Here is a 26,127-nt window from a genome sequence, read left to right as displayed (position 1 = left end):
GACCAAGACTTAAACAAATGCTTGGTTTAATGGAGAAAGTAAATTTAACAAAAATTAAATCAGGCTTATACAAAATACCCACACAACCAAACCACCCACCAAGAGCACACTGGGAAAACGCCCAGCACAGAGGCAACACACAACACCCCTGATATACCCTGCATCATCAGCTTCACAGCAACACCTGTAGAGCTGCTCCACAGCTGCAGAGCCCCAGTCATTAAATCTTTCCTGACTCTTAAAGGTACAGTGAAACAATAATGACACTTTTACACAATCATTCAACACTCATGAGGTGGCCAAAATATTGGAGCCTCAGCTTCACGATCTGTCCTTCCAGTGAGCACTCAGGGCTGATTTCCTTAAGAATGGATAGGTTTGATCTTCTTGCAGTCCATGGGACTCTCAAGTGTCTCCTCCAGCACCATAATTCAAAAGCATTAATTCTCCGGCGATCAGCCTTCTTTATGGTCCAGCTCTCACTTCCATACATCACTACTGGGAAAACCATAGCTTTAACTATACGGACCTTTGTAGGCAAGGTGATGTCTCTGCCATATATCTCTCCATATGACAATCTAGCCAAAGGGAGAATGTTTGGTACCCAGTGCATGTACTTTCTCAACCTTGGCGAGGAAGCAACTGAGGCCACCATCAAGTTGATGTCGTCTTCTCCATGTAGTGTTTTTTGGAGCTGGCAAACCTGCCACAATACGCTGGGTTGATTTTGCTGGAGGAAAAAGTTGTCGGAAGCTGAGACAGCACTTGGACAGCCAAAGGCTTTGAGTCAACTTTTGGATGTCAAGCTTTCTAGCAAAAAAGGAAGCATTGTTCAGAAGGGGAAGTGTGCTTCCAGTCAAAAATTCAAACCTCAGGCTAAGGATGTTAATCCGGGGAGCCCTCCCTGTGCTGTGATCTGAATCTAGAGCAAAACTAGAAGCAAAGCCTCAGAATGGAAAACTGGAAGTCACTTATTTTATGAAGGGTCTCACTATATTAATTTTGAGCATTGCAATAAGGCACTTGGAAGAATGTGATTGTTCATAGTGTGGGAGCAGGGGACAGGAGAGCCGTTCCTTCATTGAGCCTTCTGGGCATTTTTCAAGCACTTTCTCTCTTATTTTTCTCTTTCTCTTTTCTGCTTCTTGAGTCCTCCCACCACCCTGTGAAGGAGGAGGGGAGCCAGTCTGTCATTTGTTCAGCAAACTGGAAAGCCTTGTCTGCCTTTTCTGCTGTCTCTTACTTAAAGTTCAGAGTTCCTGGTTTAGAGATGACAGTTCATCAATAAGATGATTGTCCAGACTTCCAGAATGGCCCATATTGTGCTGGTTGGGTTCAGCAGTTGGGCACTCTGCCCACAAGCAACAAGGCCCATTGTCTCCCTCGCCATGTTTCATGTTGTATAGGAAGACAAGGCCAAACTGTTCAAATAGGAGTTGCCAAAAGCAGACATTAAATCTTTCTGAGGTATGATTAGAGTTGCTGGAATTGCTTTCACTCTCATTCTTGCACAATAAATGCATATTAGATGTTCGTTTGTTGCTTTGTGATGTGTTGCAAAGCATTTGCACTACTCACCTCCAAGTTTTCCCCCTTTGTTGCAATTTTGTCACATTTTCCCCAAAGCACCTAAACTGCAGAATTCTGTACCTTGGACAAATGCTATGCTTTCCACAGATTCTTGGCTGTTGAAACTGACAAGGCTAATTTTTTTTGATGGATTCTTTGAAATTGGAAAGTCCCTTGTGAGGGTAGAGGGGGAGGAAGGATTTCTGTGTGCTCTCCTGCAGATGTCCTGAGAACAATAGATACTGTCTTCCTTATCCATTCTAGTCTTCTATGAACTGCCTTGAAATCTTTGGATGAAGGGTGGTATACAAATTAAACAAAACTGATTATCCAAAGTTCCAGTTAACCATGTTTTATTGAGTCTTTCTCGGTCTGTCTGTGCTTCCTGGTATATATTGTCAGTGTTGAGTTTATATAATTAGTGGTGCAAGATCTCACAACCTCATGCCATAGTAGACACATATACTTGGGGAAAAGCCTAGATGTTGTTTCTCTGTGATAAAAATTGTAACTGGTGACTAAAAGTGCACATCCTTTTAAGACCGCATCCACAGAGGTAGAGTAGAGTTCATTTGCCGCATGGTTTCTTTAAAAGATAATTTTGTGCTTAAACGTCAGTTGGTGACTAATAGTGTGCATTTTTAAAAAGACCACAGGAACAGCATAATATTCATTTTCCAGATCATTCTTATTTAATAGCCACATGGCCAGAAATTAGAAACAAAATGGGAAATGGCTGTTTCCACCTAATTGCGACCTACTGTATTTCACAAATTAAAAAGATCAAACAAGTTCAAGATCAGTGCTCCTTCCCCACCCCAAAAATTCAACGCATCTTGTGAAATACACCTCTGATTTTGCTTAAGTTTAATTCACTGGCGACTAGTGCAGACCAAGGAGCATAACGATCCTTCTCCTTCTGCTGTGGATAACTCACCATTGTCTTAATTCTTTTCTGGGGTCTCAGGCGAGTGGGTAGCACCAGAGGGCCTGCTTTTCTGAATCAGTGCGTGTTTTGTTCCCTTTGGAAGATCCGTTGTCCTCCTAAAAGTCATCCAGCTGCTTCGGCAGCCCCTACCAACACATCTGTTTCTTTTCACAGTTGGAGAGAATAGCTTTCTCCTTCTGTCATCACAAATCTACTTTCCCTTTCCCTCCAGCAGCAGCCGACCCCTGTAAGCCTTGGAATGTGCCTGGCAGGATGGGCTGGAAAATCCACAAAAAGCCAGCAGCACCCACCATTCAGCAACTTGAATGCTTACTCTAAACCGGCACCGAATGATCAGCTGGTCTGTTGATTTTTCTGTAGCAGACAAAGAATGGAGCCGCCGTTGCAAGTCAAGTGCCTTCTGCCAAGGCAGTCTGCTAGGGAAATGAATGGTGCCAGCTCAGAAAGTTTTAGACAGATGTTTGGAAGAGGAGGGGAGGAAGAGATGGAAAGGAGGGTCTGGGAAAATCTCCCCTTCAGGTTCGTTGGGCTAGATTTGTGGATGCAGAGAAATGTTCTTGCTCCTTCACAGCTCCGTTTGAAGAACACTGACCTGGGTCAACTATTAGAAGTCATTCTTTCCATAAGGTGTTCATCTCTCCTTACAAATAAATGTTGCATTGTTTTGTGGGAAAGGACGGTGCTTTGTGGGAATCAAATTTGTTAAATCATGCAAGCGTTCCAGAGATGTGTTTCACTCGCAGCTGTCTAAATTGTCCCAGCTAATAGTATTAGAGCCTTGTCATCTTCCCTGTGTTAGGGCTTGAGCATCGTTATAAGGGTGATGAAACGGAATACAAATAGCAAAGGACTGGCTTGTGGATTATAGTGTAGCATTTTGAATTGAGTTATGTTCAATTCAATCTCTGTTGTTGTTATTAGCATATCCAACGGGAGTAAGAATAGAAAAGGTTTGCACCAAGTGTTGAACAAGAGAAATTTCACATCTTACATTTCACATATTTTGTAATACGTATGTCATTTTTATGTGTGCGCATACTGAAAAAGTTGTTAATGTTGGCTGAGATTCCAGCGTTCAAAAAGAAAAGTCTGAACCATCTCCTGCAAGATTCAGATAGTCCAGCAACACTTGGTAGAGTGTCAAAAATTTGGTCCAAAAGTATCTTTTGCATGTATTTATTTAACAAAATGTATATACTGCTTTATTGTGAGTAAACCTCTTAAGTGGTTTATGAAAACATAAAATGAAACATTAAATTTCTGAATAAAAAGTTTAAAGCAGGTATTTAAAAATGTTCAAAGGGGGATTGAAATCAACAGTAGTAAAAAAGAGGTAAAACACATGTAACTTCTATGTGTCTGGAAGATACTTTTGCCTCAATAAAAATGTTTTAAGCAGGCACTGCAAAGAATACAGTGAAGGCACTGATGTCAGGAGGCAGGGAGTTCCAAAGGAAAAGTGTTGCCACACTAAAAGATCCATTTCTCGTAAGTGTGGATGGGATATCACGAGTCTCCTTTAACAGTCTCCTTTCCATTCATCAAAGCAGTCAAGTAGACATATAAGGGGTAAGGTGATCTTGCAGATAAACTGGTCCCAAGCTGTTATATTTTGCATTTAATGCATGAGATGTAAGGTAAAATGGACAGTGGAAAATGGGTTGATTCTAAAAGTATAGGTTTTGGTTTAAAATACAAATTGATTCAAGAAATGTTGGGTTCTTGAAGGATCGCTATAAATCCCTTTTATATATTTAACCACTGTACAGGGCATAATAGCATTTGCAAATCTGTTTTATGTCTACTTCAGCTCTGGAGCAACTGCTTACAGAACTTGAAGATTTTCTGAAGATACTGGACAAGGAGAACCTCAGCAGCACTGCCGTTGTGAAAAAGAGCTTCCTCGCTGACCTCCTTAGGCTGTGCACGAAATCAAGTGGTAAGCACAGTTGTGTAATTCCAGAAGAGCTTCTAGGAGCTATTGTTTGTTGATACCAAGATTGGTCTACTTTTGCATCTAAACTACGGCCTCCCCAATTGCACGTAGAAACAGCCAACAATATTTTGTTAAAGGGAAAGTTACTTATTGTGTCACAAACTCCCCCAGACTGAACTCAACTTTTTGCACAGTTAGCCCTGGGTAGCAAAGATATGTGTGCAGTGCATGCATTTGTGTGCGCACGCACACAAATGGTACACAGAAAATGTGTTCCAAAAGTCCAATACGTTCAATGTGTGCTGATTGTTCTGTCAAATTGCTATGCAGTACCCAAATGTACATGAGAGAAGAAGTGAATATAAAAGCCCTTGAATCAAGCTAATCTCATTTCATATAATTATATAATTGTACAGGTGGTAGGGACCCTGAGGACCATCTAGTCCACCCCCTGCAATGTAGGAATATGCAGCTGTCTCTTATGGGGATCGAACCCGTGACCTTGGTGTTATCAGCATGATGCTCTAACCAACTGAGCTATTGTTCCGTTTGCTCTTAATCTCAAGCGCCACAACGTATTTTTTAATTCATTCAAGATTTCCCGAATCATGTAATTTGCAATAATGATAAGAAGATAAACTTTGAAAGGGGCTGAGTCTCTCCAATACACTTCCACCGCTGGGGGTGGCAAGTGCACAGCTTCTTAGCTGCAAGCAAGATAAACTGTGCAAGAGCAAAGTCAGTTAAGGCGCCACTGAGCTAAGTCATTAGAAGAAGCCTCCTGATAATTATAGTTTTTTTAAAAAACAAAAATAGATGGAAAGATATACTTTTTGACCAAGCAAATGGTTTAAAAATTTCTCCAGGAGATGCTTTGCTCGAGATGCTCTGCTCTACAATGCATGTGGGGAAAAAATAAAAATAAATCATTCCAGTAGCACCTTAGAGACCAAGTTTGTCATTGATATGAGCTTTCGTGAGCTTTCAGATAACATGCACACGAATACCAATGACAAACTTAGTTGGTCTCTAAGGTGCTACTGGAAGGAAAATTTTTAATTTGTTTCGACTACGTCAGACCAACACGGCTACCTACCTGTAAGTACAATGCATGATTTGCTATGCAATGCAAGTATATGCAAGAGAATAATGGGCTTACATTCTCCGCTTCATAGGTGGTGATGAGGAATACATTTACATGAACAAAGTCACCATCAATAAGCAACACGGTGAACCAGAGAAACCAGACGAAGGTAGGAATGAAAGATTGCCTTATACAGAGTCAGACCATTGGTCCGTCTAGGTCAGTGTAGTATTGCCTACACAGCCTGGCATTGGCCCTCCAAGATTCCAGAGAGGGGTTTATCAAAGCCCTACCTGGACATGCTGGGAATCGAACAGGGGCCTGCTGCATGTAAGGCACATCATCTACCTCTGAGCTATGGCCCTTCCCCATTTCGCTGCTGAATGTGCTTCTTATGCATGAAAGGATCCCATGTACAGTTTTTTTTTTAAAAAAAAAACACCCTCCAACTCACAGTACCAATTCACTGTTAAGTCTGTGCTTCTTCTGCCCATCTTCCAAACAGACATGGTAAACTCTGCCCATGTTCACGGATCTGATTTAACTTTTGTGGCAACCCTCCCTGGGTTTGACATGCAGTTATAGATGGAGAAATGCAGGACGCAGAGCTGCTTTCAGGTGCCTCTTAATTAAGATGTGTAGAAACAGAGATCAGGAAATCTGAGAAGCCAAGGGAAGGGAGGCAGATGTCCAATTTACTTGGCTAATAACATCACTGGGTGCTCTGGATTTTGCTTTGCTGCTCGCAGCCTTACACCAGAACCCTATTACCCCCCATTACAGGATATGGCTGCACAGCTGTTACTGTGGCTTCCCAGCTAGTCTGAAAAGAACAGAGCTTTATGCAGCAAAATTCATGCCCGTCTTTCCAAGGCCGGTTCCTGTGCTTCCATTTTCAGTGGCAGGTTTGCTGGGGCTGTTTGTGGGAAACATGGGGCCACTTCAGACATGGAATTGCTTCTTCTATGAAGCAATCTGGATGAGAATGTGCATCTATCTCCACCACCATATTTGAAGATGGCAGTGGCGGGGAGGAGGGGGAATGGCTGGTGCGGAAAGGCGCCACTGTGCTTACAGGCAGAGGTGAGGTGGCAGGGAGTTCAGCATTGTGCACAGGTGCAGTGGCAGAACCAGTAGGGCACTCCAGCCACTGCTCCAGCACAGCAGTGATCCCTCTTCTCCCTCCCAGTAGGCACAGTGACGCCACTTAGGGGGAGCCCTGCTGCATGACAGTGCCCTCGCCACCAGCTGCCCCTGAATGGCAGGACTGTTTATGTTGCCTAGGGTTACCTATGTTCAAAAGCCCCCTGCAGCCATTCTGAAGTCTGTAGGTCACTGCCTTTCCATATGTGCTTCTGTGTGAAATCTTTAAGCAAGAGTCATGTGGTTTTAAGCAGCTACTGTGTGATTAGCAGCCGTCTGTTTCCACTTGTAGTCAGGCCCTGCAGAGGGGAAGTGAGCTTCTTCCCTTCAGTGCCAATATAGCCAGAGCCCTGTACTACCTTTCCACACCTCCCTAGGTTGTTAGTTAATACTCCATGGATCCCAGGATTATGGAGGCAGCACTTCACCTGCCAACTAGCTGAAAATTGGCTGGAAGTATTTCCCCACCTGCTGAGATTGTAGCTCTTTCTCAGTGTGAGTTCTGTTTGCTTGGATTTAGGAGAAGACTGAATTGTCCCTGCAAGTTAAAACCAACAGTAATGACAGGGTGAATACTTAGGACTGCTCAATATAGATGTCAGCCTTGCCCTGCAAGTAGACAGATTATTTTTAAGACATCTTGGTCTTTGCTGTGTCGAGCAAATATGTGCCAGCAAACCCACAACTAGCAAGAGAGCGTGTCCCTAGCCACTTTTTTGCCATATTCTGGGAGGTGGTATCAAATGCCATTTTTGTGGTCTGTAATATGCTCTCTAATTTAACGCAATGCTTCCTCCAAAACAAAAGCAGAGCATCCAAGAATGTTTCTGAGCTTGGTCTATTTACATGTTGTTATTTCTGTTTGGGCCGTAGTGTTGGGTCACAGAGACTCCTTGACCAATGGGGAAGTGGAACAGCATTTGTCTCCACCTCAGAAGAGTTTGCCAGACCTCCCACCTTCAAAAATAGTAAGTTCTTATTTGTTCATTTACTTCCTTTCAACTTACTCTGCATAACAATAATGCAAGTACCATTCATCTTCTGGGATAGAATTTCGTACCCTTTGGAGTGAGTTGTAATGTAAGATACAGAGGTCTGAAAAAATTATAGAGCTGCCTTTTCTCTCTCAAATGATACATCAATATTTATTAAACATTTATAGAGCACTTACAGCACTATAAGCACTGGCAACTCACACAAACACATGTGTCAACATCTCTGCAATACGTTTTCCTCCATTTGTCTTGCTTCATCTTCAAAAATTGCATGATGATGTAGTTTAATGTCAGACTACAGACCAAAATGTCAACCCAGAATCAGAGCCTGGTTTGTAGTAGGATTAAACCAGTTTTGCAGTTCAGACACAACAGGAAACTGTAGTTTAACAACCCTAAAATGAATAGACATTTCTAATTCAGGTCGTGTATCTGAAGAAGTGTGCATGCACACGAAAGCTCATACCAAAATATAAACTTAGTTGGTCTTTAAGGTGCTACTGAAGGAATTTTTTTATTTTGCTTCGACTCAGACCAACACGGCTACCTACCTGTAACTAATTCAGGTCTATTAACTTCAGTGGTTCAGCTCTGAATAGAACTCACATTGGATGCAACCTTCTGTGGGAAGAAAATAATGAATGACACTTTTAACTCATTAAAGCAGTCTTCTCCATAGGTTGGATTGCAACTCCCATGAGCATGGTTGTGCTGACTGGATCTGGTGGGAGTTGTAATCCCAAACATCCAAAGGGCACCAGGTTGGAAAAGGCTGCATGGCCAGATGCATCTATCACACCACCTAGTCCATTGTTAGAAAGAAACAATGACCTGTAGTCACTTCTCCCCTCATCCAAAACTTCATTTTGCTGTATAGGAAAATACTGCAGTTTATTTCATAAGCATAGGCAGAACTTGATGTTTTAATCTTTCTACAAAGTATGATGTTACTTGGTTTCAGTGCCTGCATACAATAGCTGCAACTCAGGGACATGTTTCCCACCTGGCCCCCATCGAGAAATTGACTTTATTTTCCAGTTTGGATTTTAAGGACTTAAATCTTTAACCAGGTTCCAAAATGTTTACCATTATTGCCAAAGAGAGAGAGAGCTGACCTTTATGCTATTGGGTATTACTTCCCATTTTACCATTTTGCAAAGGTGAGTAGATATTTTGCCAAGGGACCAATGGAGACAAGTCACTCGAGAGTGCTGTGGTTATATAAAATCATCTACAGTGGTGCCTTGCAAGATGAATTTAATTTGTTCCACAAGTCAATTCTTTTTGCGAAAAATTCATTTTGCGAATCGCGGTTTCCCATCGGAATGCATTGAAATTTCTTTTTTTGCCCATAGGAAACCCCGATTTGCAGGACGAATTTTTCACAAAAACGAAAAATTCGTCTTGCAGGGCATTCGTCTTGTGAGGTACCACTGTATCTGCCATTCTGTATACTCAAATGAGCATGTTTACTATATACTTCTATCTGCTGGCAATTGGAAGAGGTGTGTGTGTTTGTCTACTTGGAGAATCTTGTGGTTATCTTGAGCTGCATCATCTTTGAAATGGTGTTGTATGATGAAACGTCAGCAACAAATGAGATTAACTGGCAAAGAATGGTTTGAATCATTTAAGATTTAAAATATTAAAAGCTGTCCCAACACTGGTGGAACCAAGTGTAGTGAACTCTGTTTCAAAAGCATCAGATCTTCTTTAAGTGGGGATTTTCTTCCAAAGTAAAGTGCATCTATCTCATGCTATGAAGCCATCACGGACTGGGAAAAGGACAGATCACTAGAAGATGCTGATGGATACCCTCAAATACATACTCGTCATATCATCAGTCATGGTTCTCTCTGTAGATGTGAGGACAAATTCCATCTGCACCAAATTCATAGTACCCTGTTTCTCATATTTTAAGACATACCCATAAAATAAGCCATAGCAGGATTTTTAAGCATTCAAGGAATATAAGCCATACCCCGAAAATAAGACATAGTGATAGGCGCAGCAGCAATGCCGGCCGCGGCAGGAGGAGGAGGAAAAAAATAAGACATCCCTTGAAAATAAGCCATAGTGTGTTTTTTTGAGGAAAAAATAAATATAAGACATGTCTTATAATATGAGAAACACGGTATTTATATTATCGCTACTAGCGATTACATGCCACAGAAAAGCTGCCAGTTACACCTTTGTTCCTGGTGGTAACTAGGGATGGGTAATACCTAGCCTTGCAGGCTAGACGAAGCTGCAGCTGTAGGCAGGGTGGCACATGCAAGGTTCTGGGGTCCTTACTCTCCAGCTGCCTGTTTCGAAAGGAATATGCACAGTAAATTGGCAATGCTAGTGCAATTCTTACACAACTTGTCTAGGTAGGAGCACATACACAACTCTTCCTGTGGAGGAGCAGAAAATGTGGTGCATTCAGGAACCTGGAGTTGGGACCCCTAAAAAGTTCATGGCAGTTTCCCTCTCTAGGCAGTTTATCCTGAGAATATTGACTTTTAGCTTCTCCTTTTGGATGCTTTCCAAAGTATTTTGTCTCTTGATTTCTTCCCTCAGCTTTGGGCTGCACATTAGCATAGATTTGGCAGCCATCCAGGGACTTTCCAGTGCTTAGAATCTTTTGAAAGTGTCGGTTAACTCCAATATTATTTATCTATTTCCTTTTTCACTTATACTGGCTTTGAAAATGTCTGGTGTATTTCTAAACTTGACTCCCATCACCACCATCATCGAAATTACTCTTGCAAAGGGAAAACTCAAATAAAATTCTCCAGTTATAAGATCAGCTTTAAATAAGAAATAAGGGATGGCTCTATTCTGCCTACTTACTGTATGCTATCCATTTAGTGTTCCATGGTTAGGTCTCAGCTTGGTTTCCTTAGGTGTGGCTTATTGTGGTTTCAGCAAAACTTAAGAGGGCCACAACAATTTAATAATGTTTGGTCTGATTCAGCAAGGCATTTCTTAACTATAGGCAAAATAATATGGTACACAAACAGATTAAATTTTGAAGCAGGGATTTTGCCAGTATAATACAGTATTTTTAATGGAAGCCATTTAGAGGATGCTATGAGAAGTGTCTATTTCACTAGCTGTGGAACGTGACAGTGTGAAGCAGTGATTACGGTAGACCTTGGATTGCCAAACTTTTGGGGGCTTGTGGGCACCTTGGGAAACCTGAGAAACTGTTCTGGGGACTGCCCAGCACAACCCACAACCACACACACCATAACCATGCATGCACACCCTGCACCACATATTCCTTCGGCACACCATATAACCATGGATGTCACACACACACAGAGGACTAGAATCATGTGGGGTGCCTTTGCTAGACCCAGGCACTTCGTCTTCCCCATCTGGATTTGAGCCTGAAGGACCAAGGGAATGTGTGAGTGCATGGAGAGTATGTTGTAAGCAAGCACAATTTGTGACACTGTTCACTGGGCACAACTGTTAAGGCCTCTGCATTAGCTTTGTGGAATTTGAACCTTGCTCTCATTTTAAACCTCATCTTAAACTGACAGGTCCTTTTGATAATTCAGTATCTGTTCTTATGTCAGAGGTTTTTCAGTGTCTTACCACTATAAAAGAATTCTTCCTTATTCTGAATTACAGATACCATCATGAAAATTTATTTCAGAACTCTGGGTCTTTAGCTACACATTTTCTAGATATTGTTTGCATTCCACAGATTTCAGAAGCAAAGCAACTTTCAGGATCCAAAACTGAGTCTCCAGAAGGATACTATGAAGAAGCTGAGCCCTTTGGTGCCTCACTGATCGGTACGTAGGTGTGCTCCCAAGTATTTCATTACTTCTAGAAATAGGCAATGCAACTGTGTTGGAAAATAAATAAATAAAACACTCAGATACAAATACTGGAAATGTGATCTATAATCCATATGCTTAGTGTTTGTCACATTGTCAATTTAATACCAGAGAATTTAAAGGGGTATTCTTGTATCCAAAGATGTTTAAGAGATTGCTGACAAGTGAAGATGTTGAGTATGGCTGAATAAGGTTTACTGACTGAATGTGTCTTTCTAAAAGTGAATAGCAACCGTCTTGCTTTCTGTTGCTGATATGAACAAGCATGTTCTAGAGAAGGTGCAAGGCTCCAGTCTCTGGAAGAGCAGACTGAATTTATTTGGCCAGCTTCCCCCCCCCCTTTTTTTATTTGCATGTACATTACTCTATAGCAGGGGTGGCCAACTCCGAAGAGACTGTGATCTACTCACAGAGTTAAAAACTGGCGGTGATCTACCCCCTTTTGGGGTGTTCAGGTCAAAGTCGTTTAGGGAGGAGGAAAGCCCTGTTTTTTAGGGGTTCAGGTCAAAGTTGTTGAGATTTTCTAGGAAGGAGGAAGGCCCATTTTTTAGGGGTTCAGGTCAGAGTTGTTGAGCTTTTCTGAGGCAGGAAGAAAGCCCTGTTTTGGGGGGTGAAGTGCTAAAATGTTGAGCATTTTTAGGGGAGCCAAAGTTGTTGAGCTTCTTTGGGGGAAGCCAGTGATATACCAGTGATCTACCACAGACGTCCAGTGATCTACCGGTAGATCACGATCTACTTGTTGGACGTGCCTGCTCTATAGCACCTAGTATGGACATCATGATTAATCATGTGTTACCACACCAAAGAGGACGTAAGAGGGTGGTTGAGGTTCTCACACTGCAATCCTAGGCATATCTCTTGAAACTAGTGGGTTTTATTTTGGAGTAAACCCGGATATGCTTAGGCTGTGACCATTACAGTACCAGTTTCTGTGCTTATTCATTTCAGACACAGAATCTCTTCATGCACATAGCGCTCTTATAATATGTGTGGAATAATAGTGAATTCCAACTGTGGTATGTGATGTAATAAGGAACCATTTATGACATCCCTGGAGTAAATGGAGAGCATTTCTACATCAGTGCAACAATGCAATGGTGGCCCATATATAAGAAGAGTTTGCTGGAGCATGCCAATGGCCCATCTAGTCTGCCCTCATAGTGGCCACCCCCAATGCCTCTGGGAAACCCTTCGCAAGAGCAATCTCCCTTCCTTTTTTTGTGTGCAATTTAATCTTTATTGATTTTAACTATTGAATCCATTCACCGCAAAAAGAACAAAAGAAAAAACAAATCATAACAAATACAAAGAAACTGTTACATATAAAATAAAGTTCTCCCACACGTTAAGACTTCCATCTTCCTCAGTATGGGCCCTTTGTTTCCTTGTTGACTGCATATTGTAGAGCCCTCCCCCCTCCTGTGGTTTCCAGCAACTGGTATTTACTACCTTTTGCATTGTCATGAACTGTAAAACAATTGAGTAGTTTATTTTTAAAAAATAATAATAGTATGGAACTGAGTGGTACCACAAAGGCTGAACACTGAAATGTAATTATTCAAACTGAATTTGCAAGTGTTTTTATTTATGGTGTTTATCACCATAGTTTTGGGCAAAAGAGACAGTTCTAAAGTTTTAGCAGACTGTTTCAAATTATTCCATAGTTCATCATATAAATTATGCTTTCTCCTTCTATAAGAATTCAATGATCAGTGAGGTTCATTTGCGGGTCTCTTTCTTCCTCCCTCTCTCTCTCTCTCTTTTCCATGTGTGCTTGTGCAGGTCTTTATGGTAGGCTTGCAGCTACTGGATCCAGACCAGGGTTGCAGGTCGCTGAGGGAGTAATATATGCCACAATAACTATGGGTATGGCATGTTTTCAAAACTTACCACTCATGCATTGACTTGTCATATGAACAAAGGTGGTCTTTCACTATTGACACATGATTAAAGGATCACCGCATGATCACATTCTCATCCTAAATGCATATGTGTGGCAAGGGGTGATAAAGGATTGGGAAGTTGCTGTCTATTCTTTTGCGATCTCTTAGCCCAGGCATGATCTCTCAGTAGGCATCTACAGAATTGTAGATGTTGATAGCCAACCTTACCTGTGGAAGCAGAAGTCTTATCCCAAAATGCGCTTGTCATTTCTGTGCACTTCAACTTCGGTGGGCTTCAGGGCAGGACATAAGCAGAAAAATATTCTTGCTTGGTAATAAGCATCACAGAAGCCAGGGATGCAATGAGTGGTATTAATTTAGAGAACCAATGGGACCGTTTTTTTTTCATAAAAAAAATGAAGCGAGTGGAATGCTGCTGGAGCTATAGGCTGATGAGACACCCCAGCCCACCAGAATTAAATGCTGAATACAGGGACACAAAAACAGACAGACATACAGACAGATCACTGTTTTACAATGATGTAAACAGTTTACTGCAGAGAAAGAAAAGGGGATTGAAATGTGTTAATTAGGTTCTTTTTTGGAATTTATTTCTGGATTCTGGTACAGAAGGAGCAGATCCACATATTGAATGAGCCAAAGTTTGGTTTCAGGAAGCCGTGATTATCTTGTGCCTAGGCCAGAGCACAAAAGATGCTGGCTAAGCATCCTTGATTACCTGGATCATTCTTCCTACCATACAAATGAGATTAAACACAGCAACGAGCCCTGTATCTTGCTTTGGAGATAGGTGACTCAGTTGCTAGTTCTCTGATAGCATCACCTGAATGAGAAAATTCAGGTTACTCCATATTCCAGTTAAAAAACAAGGGGGGGAAACAGATAATTACCTCTGTGACCCATTCAAGCCTGTGCTGGAACAACACAGATTTTTGACCTAATTGGGAATGGAACATCTTACTACTTTAATACATTTCTATTTTGGGGTACCTTTTTGATGTTTCTCACTCAAAGTCTCTCTGCTTTCTAATCTGATCTTCTTTTGGCCAATATTGTTTCCTTTCCCTTGTCCTAATCACATTTCTCCTGAGTGCTGAAGACATGGTGCTTTGGGGAGATGGAGAGAAGTCTGGGATTTGTCAATGATCTGCAGGGATCTTAGAAACTGCTCTGTTCTCTGTGCCTTTATATTATGAATCGTTTCCATTCTGTGATCAGGTTATTTCAATACTGTGGAATATCCTATATCTCATATAACTTCCCCTATAGTGCTTTGGAATGCCTTTATAATGTACTGAAACTTTCTTATTTGCTGGATAGGAGAGAGGGTGCTAGATTTAGATGCCTTAAGCAGCTTATGCAAACAGCTTTATATAACTTCTGCTGAGTAGACTCATTGTAGCTGTTTCAGCTACATTTGTGTACTCAATTTTATATAATTTACAGCTTTATAACTTCTATATCATTTTTAATTTGCTATTTATTTTGTTTCCACTCTTTTAAACAAATATTTACATTTTTTGCCATTTGTCAGTTGTTTAAATTAAATTTCAAATTAAGTTTCTTTTGGCGTGGTTCTGCTCATTGGTCCTTCTCCATATGCTGACTGGAGTGAGCATACGTATGAATTTTGGACCTGTTTTTCAGACTGTTGCTGCAAGCTGTAATCTGCCTGATATTTAGGGAACAGCAACTATATTTGGCAGATAACAGCTTGCACACCCTCCACAGTCCTATGCTTTTTCAGCTGGGTGTATAAAACCTATAGAAAACATTTGATAGCACTTGAGGAATGTGTCTGTAGTAGGAGACCGAGCTGGGTGTGTCTTTACCAAAGTTGTGAAATGAAAGTCTTTGGTGGCCCACATCCTTGCAACCTCAAACAATTTGTATGATTGTGAGATTACCTTGCAGCACTACTGCTTGGCTTTTATTAATTAGCCAGGCAAAATATTCCCAGCAAAATGTGCAGAATGTACAAATATTTACATTTACATTTGTAAATATACATTCCATCCAATGCATTTAACCTTTTCCTGGGAATACCATTCAAGCATTTCACTTTTCAGGAGAAGGTCAATCATTGCAGCTTCACATATTCAAATCAAAATTTTATATGATTCCTGCATCATTTGATATGACTACTGCAGGGCCAGCCCTCCCATTAGGCAAAGTGAAGCAGCTGCCTCAGGTGGCAGATGCTGGGGAGCCATGGGGAGCCGTCCCTTGGCTGTTCCCATCTTTGGAGTACAGAGCTGTGTGTGCCACAAGGCCTGTCCTGCACCCTCAGACTAACCTGCTGTTCTCCAGGGCATATAGGATGCTATCCAATCCACCCTAGTGAAGAAAAGTTAAACTGTCTGTCAAGTTGGCTCCTGTTCATGGAATGGCAGGAAGGCACCATCTTGTGCCTTCTACCCCAGGCAGCAAAGTGTTTGGGGCTGGCTCTGGATGGCTTGTTTGAGATCTGATTCTGGCTTGTATATGCTAATCTTAGTGTGTGGGAGACAGACAGAAGATGAAGGAAAATGGCCTTTTCAATGGAGCAGGTCTTATTGTTTAAACTTTGCAGGCCTTTAGACCTCCTTGCCTTTTACTTTTGTGTCTCTTTCGTGCATGCTGCAATTGTTCTCCAGCTTGCCTAATGGAACATGGAAGAAACACATCACTTTGTCACCTGGAAGTGCTTATAATGATGTGTGTGATTTTTTTTACCCCCATGGATGCAGATGATGGGGAAGCAGTCAGCAGCTCCTATGAATCCTATGATGAAGAAGAGAGCAGCAAAGGCAAGTCAGCCCCTCACCAATGGCCTTCCCCTGAAGCTTCCATTGAACTCATGAAAGATGCCCGGATCTGTGCTTTTCTTTGGAGAAAAAAATGGCTGGGCCAGTGGGCCAAGCAGCTCTGCGTCATTAAGGACAGCAGATTGTTGGTAAGCAAGCGGGGAACAGGGTGTCTAATATACCTTTTCTCAAAGCCAGAGCAATTCCTAAGAGCTCTACCTAGATGTTCCTCAAAGCCCAAGAAGAACCCTGCTGGGTAAGACCAAAGGTCTATCTTATTCAAAATCCCAGATCCTTATAGGAAGCCCACAAGCAGGACATGACTTTAGGTTGTACTGTCTGCTCCCCTATTTAATTTCAGTTGATGAATTAAGACTTGTCTCACACGCATGGTGCTAGTTGCTTAGTTTGTTATACAGTGGAACCTCGGTTTATGAACACCTCGGTTTACGAATTTTCGGTTTACGAACGCCGCAGACCCATCTGGAACGGATTCATTTTCCATTACTTTCAATGGGAAAGTTCGCTTCAGTTTATGAACGCTTCAGTTTATGAACAGACTTCCGGAACCAATTACACCCATGCTTCAGTTTATGAACGCTTCAGTTTAAGTACTCCGCGGACTCGTCTGGAACGGATTAATCCACTTTCCATTACTTTCAATGGGAAAGTTCGCTTCAGTTTATGAACACTTCAGTTTAAGTACTCTGCGGACCGCCTGGAACGGATTAATCCACTTTCCATTACTTTCAATGGAAAAATTCGCTTCAGTTTATGAACGCTTCAGTTTATGAACAGACTTCCAGAACCAATTGTGTTCATAAACCGAGGTACCACTGTATTTGCATTGCTCCCGTGCTCCCAAAGGACTAGGATCAATATTCACCATTGTTGCTGCTGATTCAGTGTTAACGTGATCAAGTCGCTATTATTGGCGGCAGTGTGGGAGATGGTCTGTGACTGGCGGCCCCTGAGGGGCAGGCATTTGGAAAAAGGGAACAACACAGGAGGGAGCGTCCTGGAGCTCTGCCAGTTGGAGAGGTTCATAACAGGTAATGGGAAGCTGCCACAAGGGGCAGAGTAGATGCAACCTTGGACTATTCCCTTAGGACAGGGGTCAGCAACCTTTTTCAGCGGTGGGACGTCCACCGTCCCTCAGACCATGTGGTGGGCCGGACTATATTTTTTGGGGAAAGTGAATGAATTCCTATGCCCCACAAATACCCCAGAGATGCATTTTAAATAAAAGCACACATTCTACTCATGTAAAAACACGCTGATTCCCGGCCAGATTGAGAAGGCGATTGGGCCGCATCCGGCTCCCTGGCCTTAGGTTGCCTTAGGATATGGGTGAGTGAAGGTGTGCCTGGATGGAAGAAGTGTATTGACTGGTATGAAAATCTGCTGGAACTATAGGTTTGCCATTTCCAGGAGCTCAGGTGCCCACCTCGAATGCCTGCTATTAACATCTGCACTGCAGAAAGTACCTACTCTATGAATGTTTCAGAGTGTAAGTAAGGGAAAACCCAGTGCTGTTTCCTTTCTGCTGTTGGTATTATGGCTATATAACAGGTCTTAAAGTATGGGAATGTCCCCTCTATTCCCGTTTCGTGGGATTCAGGAAATTTCACCTAGTAATTCCTTCACTAATTTTTTAAATCTTCTCTGTACCACTGCTACTGACTGCTGTTTGTTGACCCACATGAAACATCTGGGCATTAACTATGAAAATGGGTAGAAGTCTTCCTCTCTGTGCTGGATGGATGGCTTAGATTTCTTCTCAGTAGTCCCCATCCATTCTAAATTCTTCCTTATATATTCTTAGCCTTCACCAACTTGACATCCTCCTGATTTTGCCAGGCTCCAGCTAACACAGCACTGCTGGTTATGCTGGAGTCTAGCAATTGTCTGGTTGGTGAAGGCTGAAATATATATAATTATGTATCTATTCAGAAACCTTAGGATTTACTACTATGAACTATTCCAATCTATTATTTCAATGCCAAGGTTTCTGTCCTTTCTTACATATTTTACCAGTAGGCAACGACTCCCGTTTACTCTCCATTAAACCACCTGATTCCTCCTATTCCCAGTGCTACAAGTCTTCCAAGGACCAAAATCCCCAGCTGGATGTTAATTTGTTGGGGTGCAGTGTCATCCACAAGGAAAAGAACGTGAGGAAGCAGGAACATAAGCTGAAGATCATCCCCATGAACTCAGATGTCATTGTGCTGGGCTTGCAGAGTAAAGACCAGGCAGAGCAGTGGCTCAGGGTGAGTGGACCGATCTCTCTTGACAACTTCTGCCATTGTCCCCAGGCTGTGTGGGTTTAATGCGCCCATAGTCCTACCACGCTAGCACAGAATTCAAGATCTGGCCCAGAATTTAACTACTTGAGATTTCGAGACCCTGCAGAGCTGCTGCTGTTCAGAGCAGAGAGTATTGAACTCAATGGACAAAGAGTCTGACTGACCTGGTACAAGGCAGCTTCCTAGGTTCCTGTCTACACAGGGTTATGCTAAAGGATGTCATGGTGTTGATGCCATCTTTAGGTTACATCCAAATGCAGCTCTTCCACAAGTGCAAGGAAGCCTTTATTCTGAGAAGGATCCTTTCCATTTGAGCACAACTGAGAAAATCCCTTTTGCCCTTTGCATGTAGGAGGGGGAAGGGGAACTTTCTAACCCAACCCTTTCCAGCAGGAATGAAGGGAGTCTTTCTTCAGTAAGAGCTCAGCTCCTTCCTCAGATGGAACTCCATTATAGAAAAGAGAAGAAGTGCCCGACTTCCCTTTGATTATTTTCTTGGACTTCCTCTGTGCTTACCAAATTTTACAATCGTAAAATGCGAAAGCTTCCTTGTCAACTCACGCACTTGCCAACTCCTTCACTTACAAGAAGGGTCTGTCATTATTTCTAGATAATATAATCTTTACTGCATTGAAAAAGTCCCTGCGATTCACTCCCCTTTGTTCTTCCTCTACTACACCTGAATTACACTCAGATGGAATAGTGGCCTGATACGCTAACAGCTCTTTGATCCGCAGAAATCAGCTAGGGTCCGTGCAGAATTTTCTAGCATGGACGTTTCAAGCATTATCATCCGCTAGTATATTGCAGATAAAGTTGCTGTTAAAAGTAACATGGAGAGGAAATGGTTTTTAAAAGTTGCCAAGAATCCAGCCTGAATTTGTTTGGAATAGTGTTTGATCTGGGCATGCGTGTCATTTACTTTTGTGCCTTCTTTATACCAAGGATGGGGAACCTGTGCTTCAGCAGATGTTGCTGGACTGCAGCTTCCATCATCCCTGACCATTGGTCATGTTGGCTGGGCCAGATGGGAGCAGGGAATCCAACAACCTGTGAAGGGCCAGAGGTTCTCCCACCCTGGTTTATATGGCCATTTGAGGCTCCTCTCTCAACCAGAGCTTTTGAGGGACCTCTGCTTCTCTGCATGTTAACGAGAGAGGCTTTCTATGAACTGAGCTGCGTGTCAGCTAAATGCAGAATGTATATTGCAGAACAGAAAGATATAAATGGCCGCAGGATGAGGCCTTGCTCACAGCTTCTCTCTCTCCCACCATAGGTGATCCAGGAGACAAGCGGTCTCTATCCAGATGGGCAGGGGGAAGGCAACCAGTATGTCCCAGACTCCCAGAGACTTAGCTATCCCAAGGTATGTTTTATCTCTTAACAAAAGTGATGTTCAAAGAGCAGCTTAATTTCCGCCCCTGTTGCATCAAATTTTTTTAATGTTTTTTTTTTTTTTAAAAAAAACACTTCTGATTAATATACAGGAAGTCACTTGCACCATCAAAACAGGGATGTGGTTGAAACCACTTGAAGAAAACCCAACAAACCTCTTGTTTGCTGATTGAAACACAACTGGCTCAGTGTCGAGCCATTTTTGCATTCTTTTAACATCAGCAATTCTTTTATAGCTACTTTCAAGCATAAATCTATTTCTAGGAAGCTTATAGACTTAATCCTGGCCAAATCCAAATGAAAGTATTACTTAAACAAGGCTAGAATTTTAGATATCCCCAAAGCATCAAGTGAAACGAGAACTTCTTTGTAGACTGACTGTTCCAGAGTTTCAAGCTCTAATGATTTACTGAGCGCAAGTCATTAAAGTCATTAAGCACTGGGCCTGATCCAGATAAATTAGGAGTGGGGAAATTGTGATATAAGAAGAGCCTGCTGGAACAGGCCAATGGCTCATCTGTTTCTCACAACTTGCCCCAATGTAAATGAACATGTGCTGATGATGTACAACTGAGGCAGGTGCTATATATACGAATGTAAACCACAAAGAAACATTCACAGCTAGAAAGCTTCACAGCATATGGCAATGAGGACTGAAAATAAAACCCTTGTGCATAATTTTATTTTTTGAGTTGGCACAAATATGGTTGCCTGAATTTATTTCAAAAAGCTTGAAAGAAAACACCAGGAGCCATTATAAGTAAGGAAGACTGTGTCCAACCAGAGCAACTACACGCAGCAAAAACAAAGGGTTTCTCCCTAGAGCTAGAAGAGCCTCTATAGCAACCATCTTTATGGGCCAAATGTTGTCCCCGTGGAATAATTTTAGTTTGTGAATGAGTCTCCGTTCCCTCAGCTATGGATATGTGCCTACATTCATGTTCTCTTTTGTAGCATCCCTAGTTTCTGATATTATTTAGGCAACCCCTAATTTTCAAGAATGCAAAGGGGGTTTTCTCATCAGAGAGAGCAGCATTTCAGCTATTGTTATGCTGCTGCTCTATCACTGGTGCTGTGGATCTCATCCCTGCTTCTTGTCTCCAGGTGGAGACGTCTGAGAGATACTCAGCGGCATCAGAAAGTGGAAGCAGCACTGATGGTCACACAGAACTGACAGAAACCAAAGACGGTAATAGCAGTTCAAAAAAGATAATGTGGTTGTCGAGTGAAAAGAAGATGGAATAGTGCACTTGCCTCTAATAAGTCAAACTGAGCTTGCCGGTTGCCTGGTTGTTACTGAATTGACTAGAGGCCCCCTACACATGACATATGAATGGCCCCCATTTGTCCCATCCATAAATGACATACTATATGGTTGTAGCTTAATAGCCGGCTGCGTTGGTACCTCTATTCATGGAGAGCCAGGAATCTCCAGGGACTGAGATGAGAACATTACTCTGCCCCTTTTTTGTTTCCACCAGTAGTTGAAGGGAGTTAATGCCTGGCTCATTAAAGTAACACATTTATTCATAACTGATGTGGGCCATGTAAGTGTACATTATTAATGCTGCCGCTTATATGAGTCTCTTCTTAAATTGCACCAAGCGAGATTCTGCACACAAACATCAGATGCAAATTGTGTGTAATATGTCTCCTGGCCATTGCATTAGATATTCAAAAGTACAGTTTTGTACATGGCTTGTTTATTCCTTCTTATTTATTTATTTTTAGTTAAGAAGAAGGGCACGTCTGGTTTAAAGCTGAGCAACCTGATGAACCTTGGGAGGAAGAAATCTGCCACGCTGGACAGTCCGGAAAGGTCTTTGGATACGTGTAGTAAGGAACCCAAAATGAAGCCTTGTGAAACATTTACATTTCATTTGGGTCTCTGCGACTAGCAGGAAAGACCAGCGTAGAGGGTGACCTAGATGTCACTAAGGGAGCATCTCCTTCTTTGCAGCGTACCTGAATGTCCTCGTGAACAGCCAGTGGAGATCTCGGTGGTGTCATGTGAAAGATGGGCAGCTCCATTTCTACCAGGACAAGAACAGAAATAAAACTGCTCAGCAGCCTCTCAACCTGACGGGCTGTGAAATTATCCCAGACCCAACTCCTGATCATCTCTACTCATTCCGTATCCTGCATAATGGAGAGGAGCGGGCCATGTTAGAGGTACGGGTTGCCACTTTCTCTAGAAGTAGGAGTGAAATTTGTTTATGAGCAATACAGCTACTCATTGCAACTTGCTATAGTGCACACAATTGTAGCCTGTTTGGGGTAATCTGCCACATTCCTGAAGCTGATTTTATTGAGTAGTGTGGAAATATAACAGAGAGACCTTCCTGCTCCCAATAAGTAAATGTATTGATTTTTTTCACTTCTACCGGTATTTAAAAAAAAACCACATGAAAATTGCTTGTAGACTTCATCCAACACTTCTCCTTACAGCATTATAACCCACCTCACATGTCATGCTAAACCAAGGCTCACTGCAGCCTGCTTGTACTTGTACATGTAGTCATAAACCATGGTTCAGTGTGACACCTGAATGCAGCCAGTCTGAACAAAATGTTATGCAAAAAGATGTTAAACAGCTTATTTTTATTAAATGAATAGACGTCTGTCCTGCTTTTCCACCCAGTCAGAATAGTAAGGGAATACTGACACACCCACCCCACTAATTGGAATATTGTACACCTGAAATGTTTTCTGAAATAAGCAGCCAGCTGGATTCAGTATGGGTTGATAAGTTTTCACCACTGAAAAAGAAAGATAAGTTTAAGACTGGGGAAGAAAAACACACGCAGCGTAGCTTCCTTGGAGCTACCTCCAGTCACCTCAGCCGACAAGCTGCCTTGGGGGAAAAAGAGCAAGCCACTCCTATCCGTAACTTTCACTTGGCTTGGACCAGAGTTCTTTGCCTTCTCTGTTTACCTCTAATCTTAGATTCTCTGACATCAGCACCATTAGAGTGGGAGAAGGGAAATGTGACACATTTCCTGCATTTTGTAGTGGGAGGAATACTTGCTACCAACAACAGGCTCACTTGCCAGTGACTGCCAGAGGCTCTGGATGTTGTTTTGTTTAGCACTTAAGATGTATTGCTGAGGTTGATGGAACAAAATAAGGAAGGCTTCAAAAAGTTACTCAGATTATCTTCATTTGTGAAGCTAAGGTACATGTTAGACTCAGCATTTTAGTTAAGGCCAGCTGGAGGTTATAAATAATTTTTCGTAGGTCTTTCAGGGTGATTGCAGGGTGCTTTCACCATTCACGATGAAAGTTTTAATCATAATTGCTTCTGAGACAATTTGGTAGAGGAACTTTAGGAAGGTAAACTGGTGCCCTCTTCTGGCTGTGTGTTTATAATTTTTTATTCATATATCTATATCTGTATCTCTATATATCTACGTGTGTGTGTGTGTGTGTGTGTGTGCATATATGCATAAACACACGCAAACAATTTTTTAAGGCAGTTGAATATGTTTTTAGATATTATGATGCATAGAATTTTATTTATTTACTCACATTTCTCTCCTGCTCCTCTTCCTCAAGGAGCCTAGGGTGGCACATCCTAAATTGATTTTTCTTCCCATTATTTCTGCTTATTCTGATGAAAGCAACTTAGGCTTCCTGTAGTAAGTTTGGCCTGTATGCTTAATGATTGTTTTTTCCCCTTTGGTTGTTTAACAGGCCAGGTCTTGTGACGAAATGGGCCACTGGCTTGGTCTCCTTTTGTCAGAATCTGGCTCAAAAACAGACCCTGAAGAGCTGACCTATGATTATGTGGACGCTGACAGGGTCTCCTGCATCGTCAGTGCAGCAAAGAACTCATTACTGTAAGTTTCTGCGGTAGCATATTTGACATTCTGACCTGTCTTCTGATGGATGATTTCAAGTAGTCCCTACCAAACAAGTAGCTTTTATCTGAAAAGTATGCAATTAACAATTTTGATGGGGTTACAATTGCTAGCGAAAAGAAGCAGGAAAGGGTTCTGAAATGTAAATACCCACCATGTTTGCATTCAAATGAAGTATCTACTCATCTACTTGTTGTGAAATATTGCATTGATGGTGACTAGCTCTCCTTATTTTCTGATGTGGCAATTGTGTGCAGTCTAGCAAATCTCTATTTTTCTTTGAACTCCTAGCTGAATGTTTAAGACATGCAGCACACACACAATATTGCTTATGGGTCGATGAAACCTATGCCTTGTCCTGTGTTAGAGAATGAGTATATTCCAGGCGTTTTAACATATTCAGTCCCTAACAAAAGGGGAGGTTTCACTGTGGTTAGTGGCTTCTTCACATTGCAGACCTGTGGGTGCTGGAGACAAGATAGTAGGCAGAAGCAACAGGTGCCTTGCAACATCCAGTGGATGGCAATCAACTAACTTTTACTCATAGCAGACCCATTGAAATTAATGGGATTTGATCTGAGTAAATGTTAGTTGACTACTACCCAAAGTAACTGGCATATTAGGAAGTTTTATGGGAGTACAGACTAATATCACATCATCGTCTCGTGTAGCTTTTACCTCTTTTGATAGCACATCTGCTTCTATCTTTTCCAGCTTAATGCAGAGGAAGTACTCTGAGCCGAACACTTACATTGACAACTTGCCAAAGGGGAAGGAGGGACTAGAGGAGCTCTATGATGATGTAGATGTTCCAGAGGCAACAGCAATGGTGAGGGTTTGGTTTTGTTGTGTTGCGATTAGAGCTTACGTTGCTGGGGGACCCTTTTGTTTTCCATTGGCTGCAGTTTATATTGATACAAGTGATCCCAATTGCAAAGGGTCTGCAATTTGCCTTGTTTCAGGTCTGTACTGTTCTTTAACTGTAGGTAATGTTTAAAGAATTTAATGCTGGCATCTCTTGTTCTAAAGAGAGTGGCATTTTTCGGCCGCTCTTCTAAGAAGATGCTTTTTATCTTTGACAGGAGGAAGTGCCCCCAAATGAAGGCAAAGATGAGGGGGATCAGGACAGAGTCTATCTAGACCTCACGCCAGTCAAATCCTTCCTTCATTCTACTACTACCAAGAAGCAGGACCAGTTTTCCCCATCCGTTTCTCCATCGTTGCAAAGAGCTTCCAGTAAGAGCTCAACGGACTCAGAGAGAGACTCCTCCCTGTTGCATAAAGAAGCAGATTTGAGTAGAAGATCACTGGAGATTCCAGACCCGGTAATGCTCAAAAACAAATCCGAGATATCAAGAAGGGGTAGCTCAGTGGCAGAGCATCACATGCAAATGACCACAGGTTCAATCCCCACCATCTCTAGTTAAAAGCCTCAGGTGTTGTGAAAGACCCATGGCTGAATTCCTGGAGAGGCACTGCCAGTCAGACCAGATCTAGGGAAGTTTTTAATGTTTGATGTTTTACTGTTTGATGTTTTACTTTGTTGGAAACTGCCCAACGTAGGTGGGACAAAGTAGGTGGGACAGCGCAATCAGATTGGTGGCATATAATTTTTATCATTTATTCTATAACTAGACAAAATTTAGCATTGAGCAGCCTGCTGGGATCTTAAATGGACAGCCAGCTTCTGCTAGCCTTGTGTCGCTTAACTTCTAAAACATTCTCTCTCATCCGACTTCCCTAACAGAGGACTCAATACATTGATGAGCCGCTCCCACCACGAACAACAACCATCAAAATTCAGGCACAACAGCAGCAAATCGCCTTTCCTCAGAGTGGCCCTGAGATTAAGGATACCACAACAATTATGATTGCATCCAAAGAGAAAATGGAACGCCCCAAGGCGGTGAATTCAGGTGCTTCATGACAGAGACTCATGGTAGAGGCAGTGCCTGTTATCATTAGCTTTCCAGCCCATGTTGAAAACATGGTGCCAGTGAATTTATCTGCTGGTTTTAAGGGAAGGTTCTTGGAAATCCAGTCTCTGTACCTGAGCCTAATTTCTTCATCTCTTATTTGTAGCAGCTGTAGAAACCAAACTTGGCAAGAACAGGACTGAGGCTGAAGTGAAGCGATACTCAGAAGAAAGAGATCGCTTGGAGAGGGAAAAAGAAGAAATCCGCTCTCAGCTGGCACAGCTACGGAAAGACAGAAGGGAGCTGAAAGAGATGCTGATAAGCTGCACAGGTAAACAAATGCCTCTCATTTCCACTTCAATTTTGGAGATCAGAGGAACGGGGCATATTGTTTTGGTCTCATGTGCTCCATTGACATGTAATCTGCTCTGAAAAGCCTGGGAGA

At 42.1% G+C, this 26,127-nt stretch overlaps 1 protein-coding gene across 3 annotated transcripts in view; it reads left to right on the top strand.

Moving 5' to 3' along the window:
* Window positions 1-26,127, top strand: part of AFAP1L2 (actin filament associated protein 1 like 2) — a 79,801-nt gene that overhangs the window by 48,857 nt on the left and 4,817 nt on the right. The window contains exons 2-17 of one of the 3 annotated variants that reach the window (XM_035132525.2): window positions 4,329-4,457; window positions 5,630-5,707; window positions 7,555-7,649; window positions 11,377-11,467; window positions 13,295-13,378; window positions 16,146-16,351; window positions 18,296-18,475; window positions 19,788-19,877; window positions 21,011-21,095; window positions 21,638-21,742; window positions 21,867-22,078; window positions 23,600-23,745; window positions 24,481-24,595; window positions 24,849-25,091; window positions 25,514-25,682; window positions 25,849-26,013. In XM_035132525.2, coding sequence (XP_034988416.2) covers window positions 4,329-4,457; window positions 5,630-5,707; window positions 7,555-7,649; window positions 11,377-11,467; window positions 13,295-13,378; window positions 16,146-16,351; window positions 18,296-18,475; window positions 19,788-19,877; window positions 21,011-21,095; window positions 21,638-21,742; window positions 21,867-22,078; window positions 23,600-23,745; window positions 24,481-24,595; window positions 24,849-25,091; window positions 25,514-25,682; window positions 25,849-26,013 — 2,193 coding nt within the window. The remainder of the gene's footprint in view (window positions 1-4,328; window positions 4,458-5,629; window positions 5,708-7,554; window positions 7,650-11,376; window positions 11,468-13,294; window positions 13,379-16,145; window positions 16,352-18,295; window positions 18,476-19,787; window positions 19,878-21,010; window positions 21,096-21,637; window positions 21,743-21,866; window positions 22,079-23,599; window positions 23,746-24,480; window positions 24,596-24,848; window positions 25,092-25,513; window positions 25,683-25,848; window positions 26,014-26,127) is intronic. The other 2 variants (XM_035132524.2, XM_035132523.2) reach the window with 2 other exon arrangements.

The sequence above is a fragment of the Zootoca vivipara genome, chromosome 5 (genome assembly GCF_963506605.1).
Source record: "Zootoca vivipara chromosome 5, rZooViv1.1, whole genome shotgun sequence".
Classification (NCBI taxonomy): Eukaryota; Metazoa; Chordata; class Lepidosauria; order Squamata; family Lacertidae; genus Zootoca; species Zootoca vivipara.
Note: the sequence above shows the minus strand (reverse complement) of the source record. Positions and strands in the feature narration are given on the sequence as shown.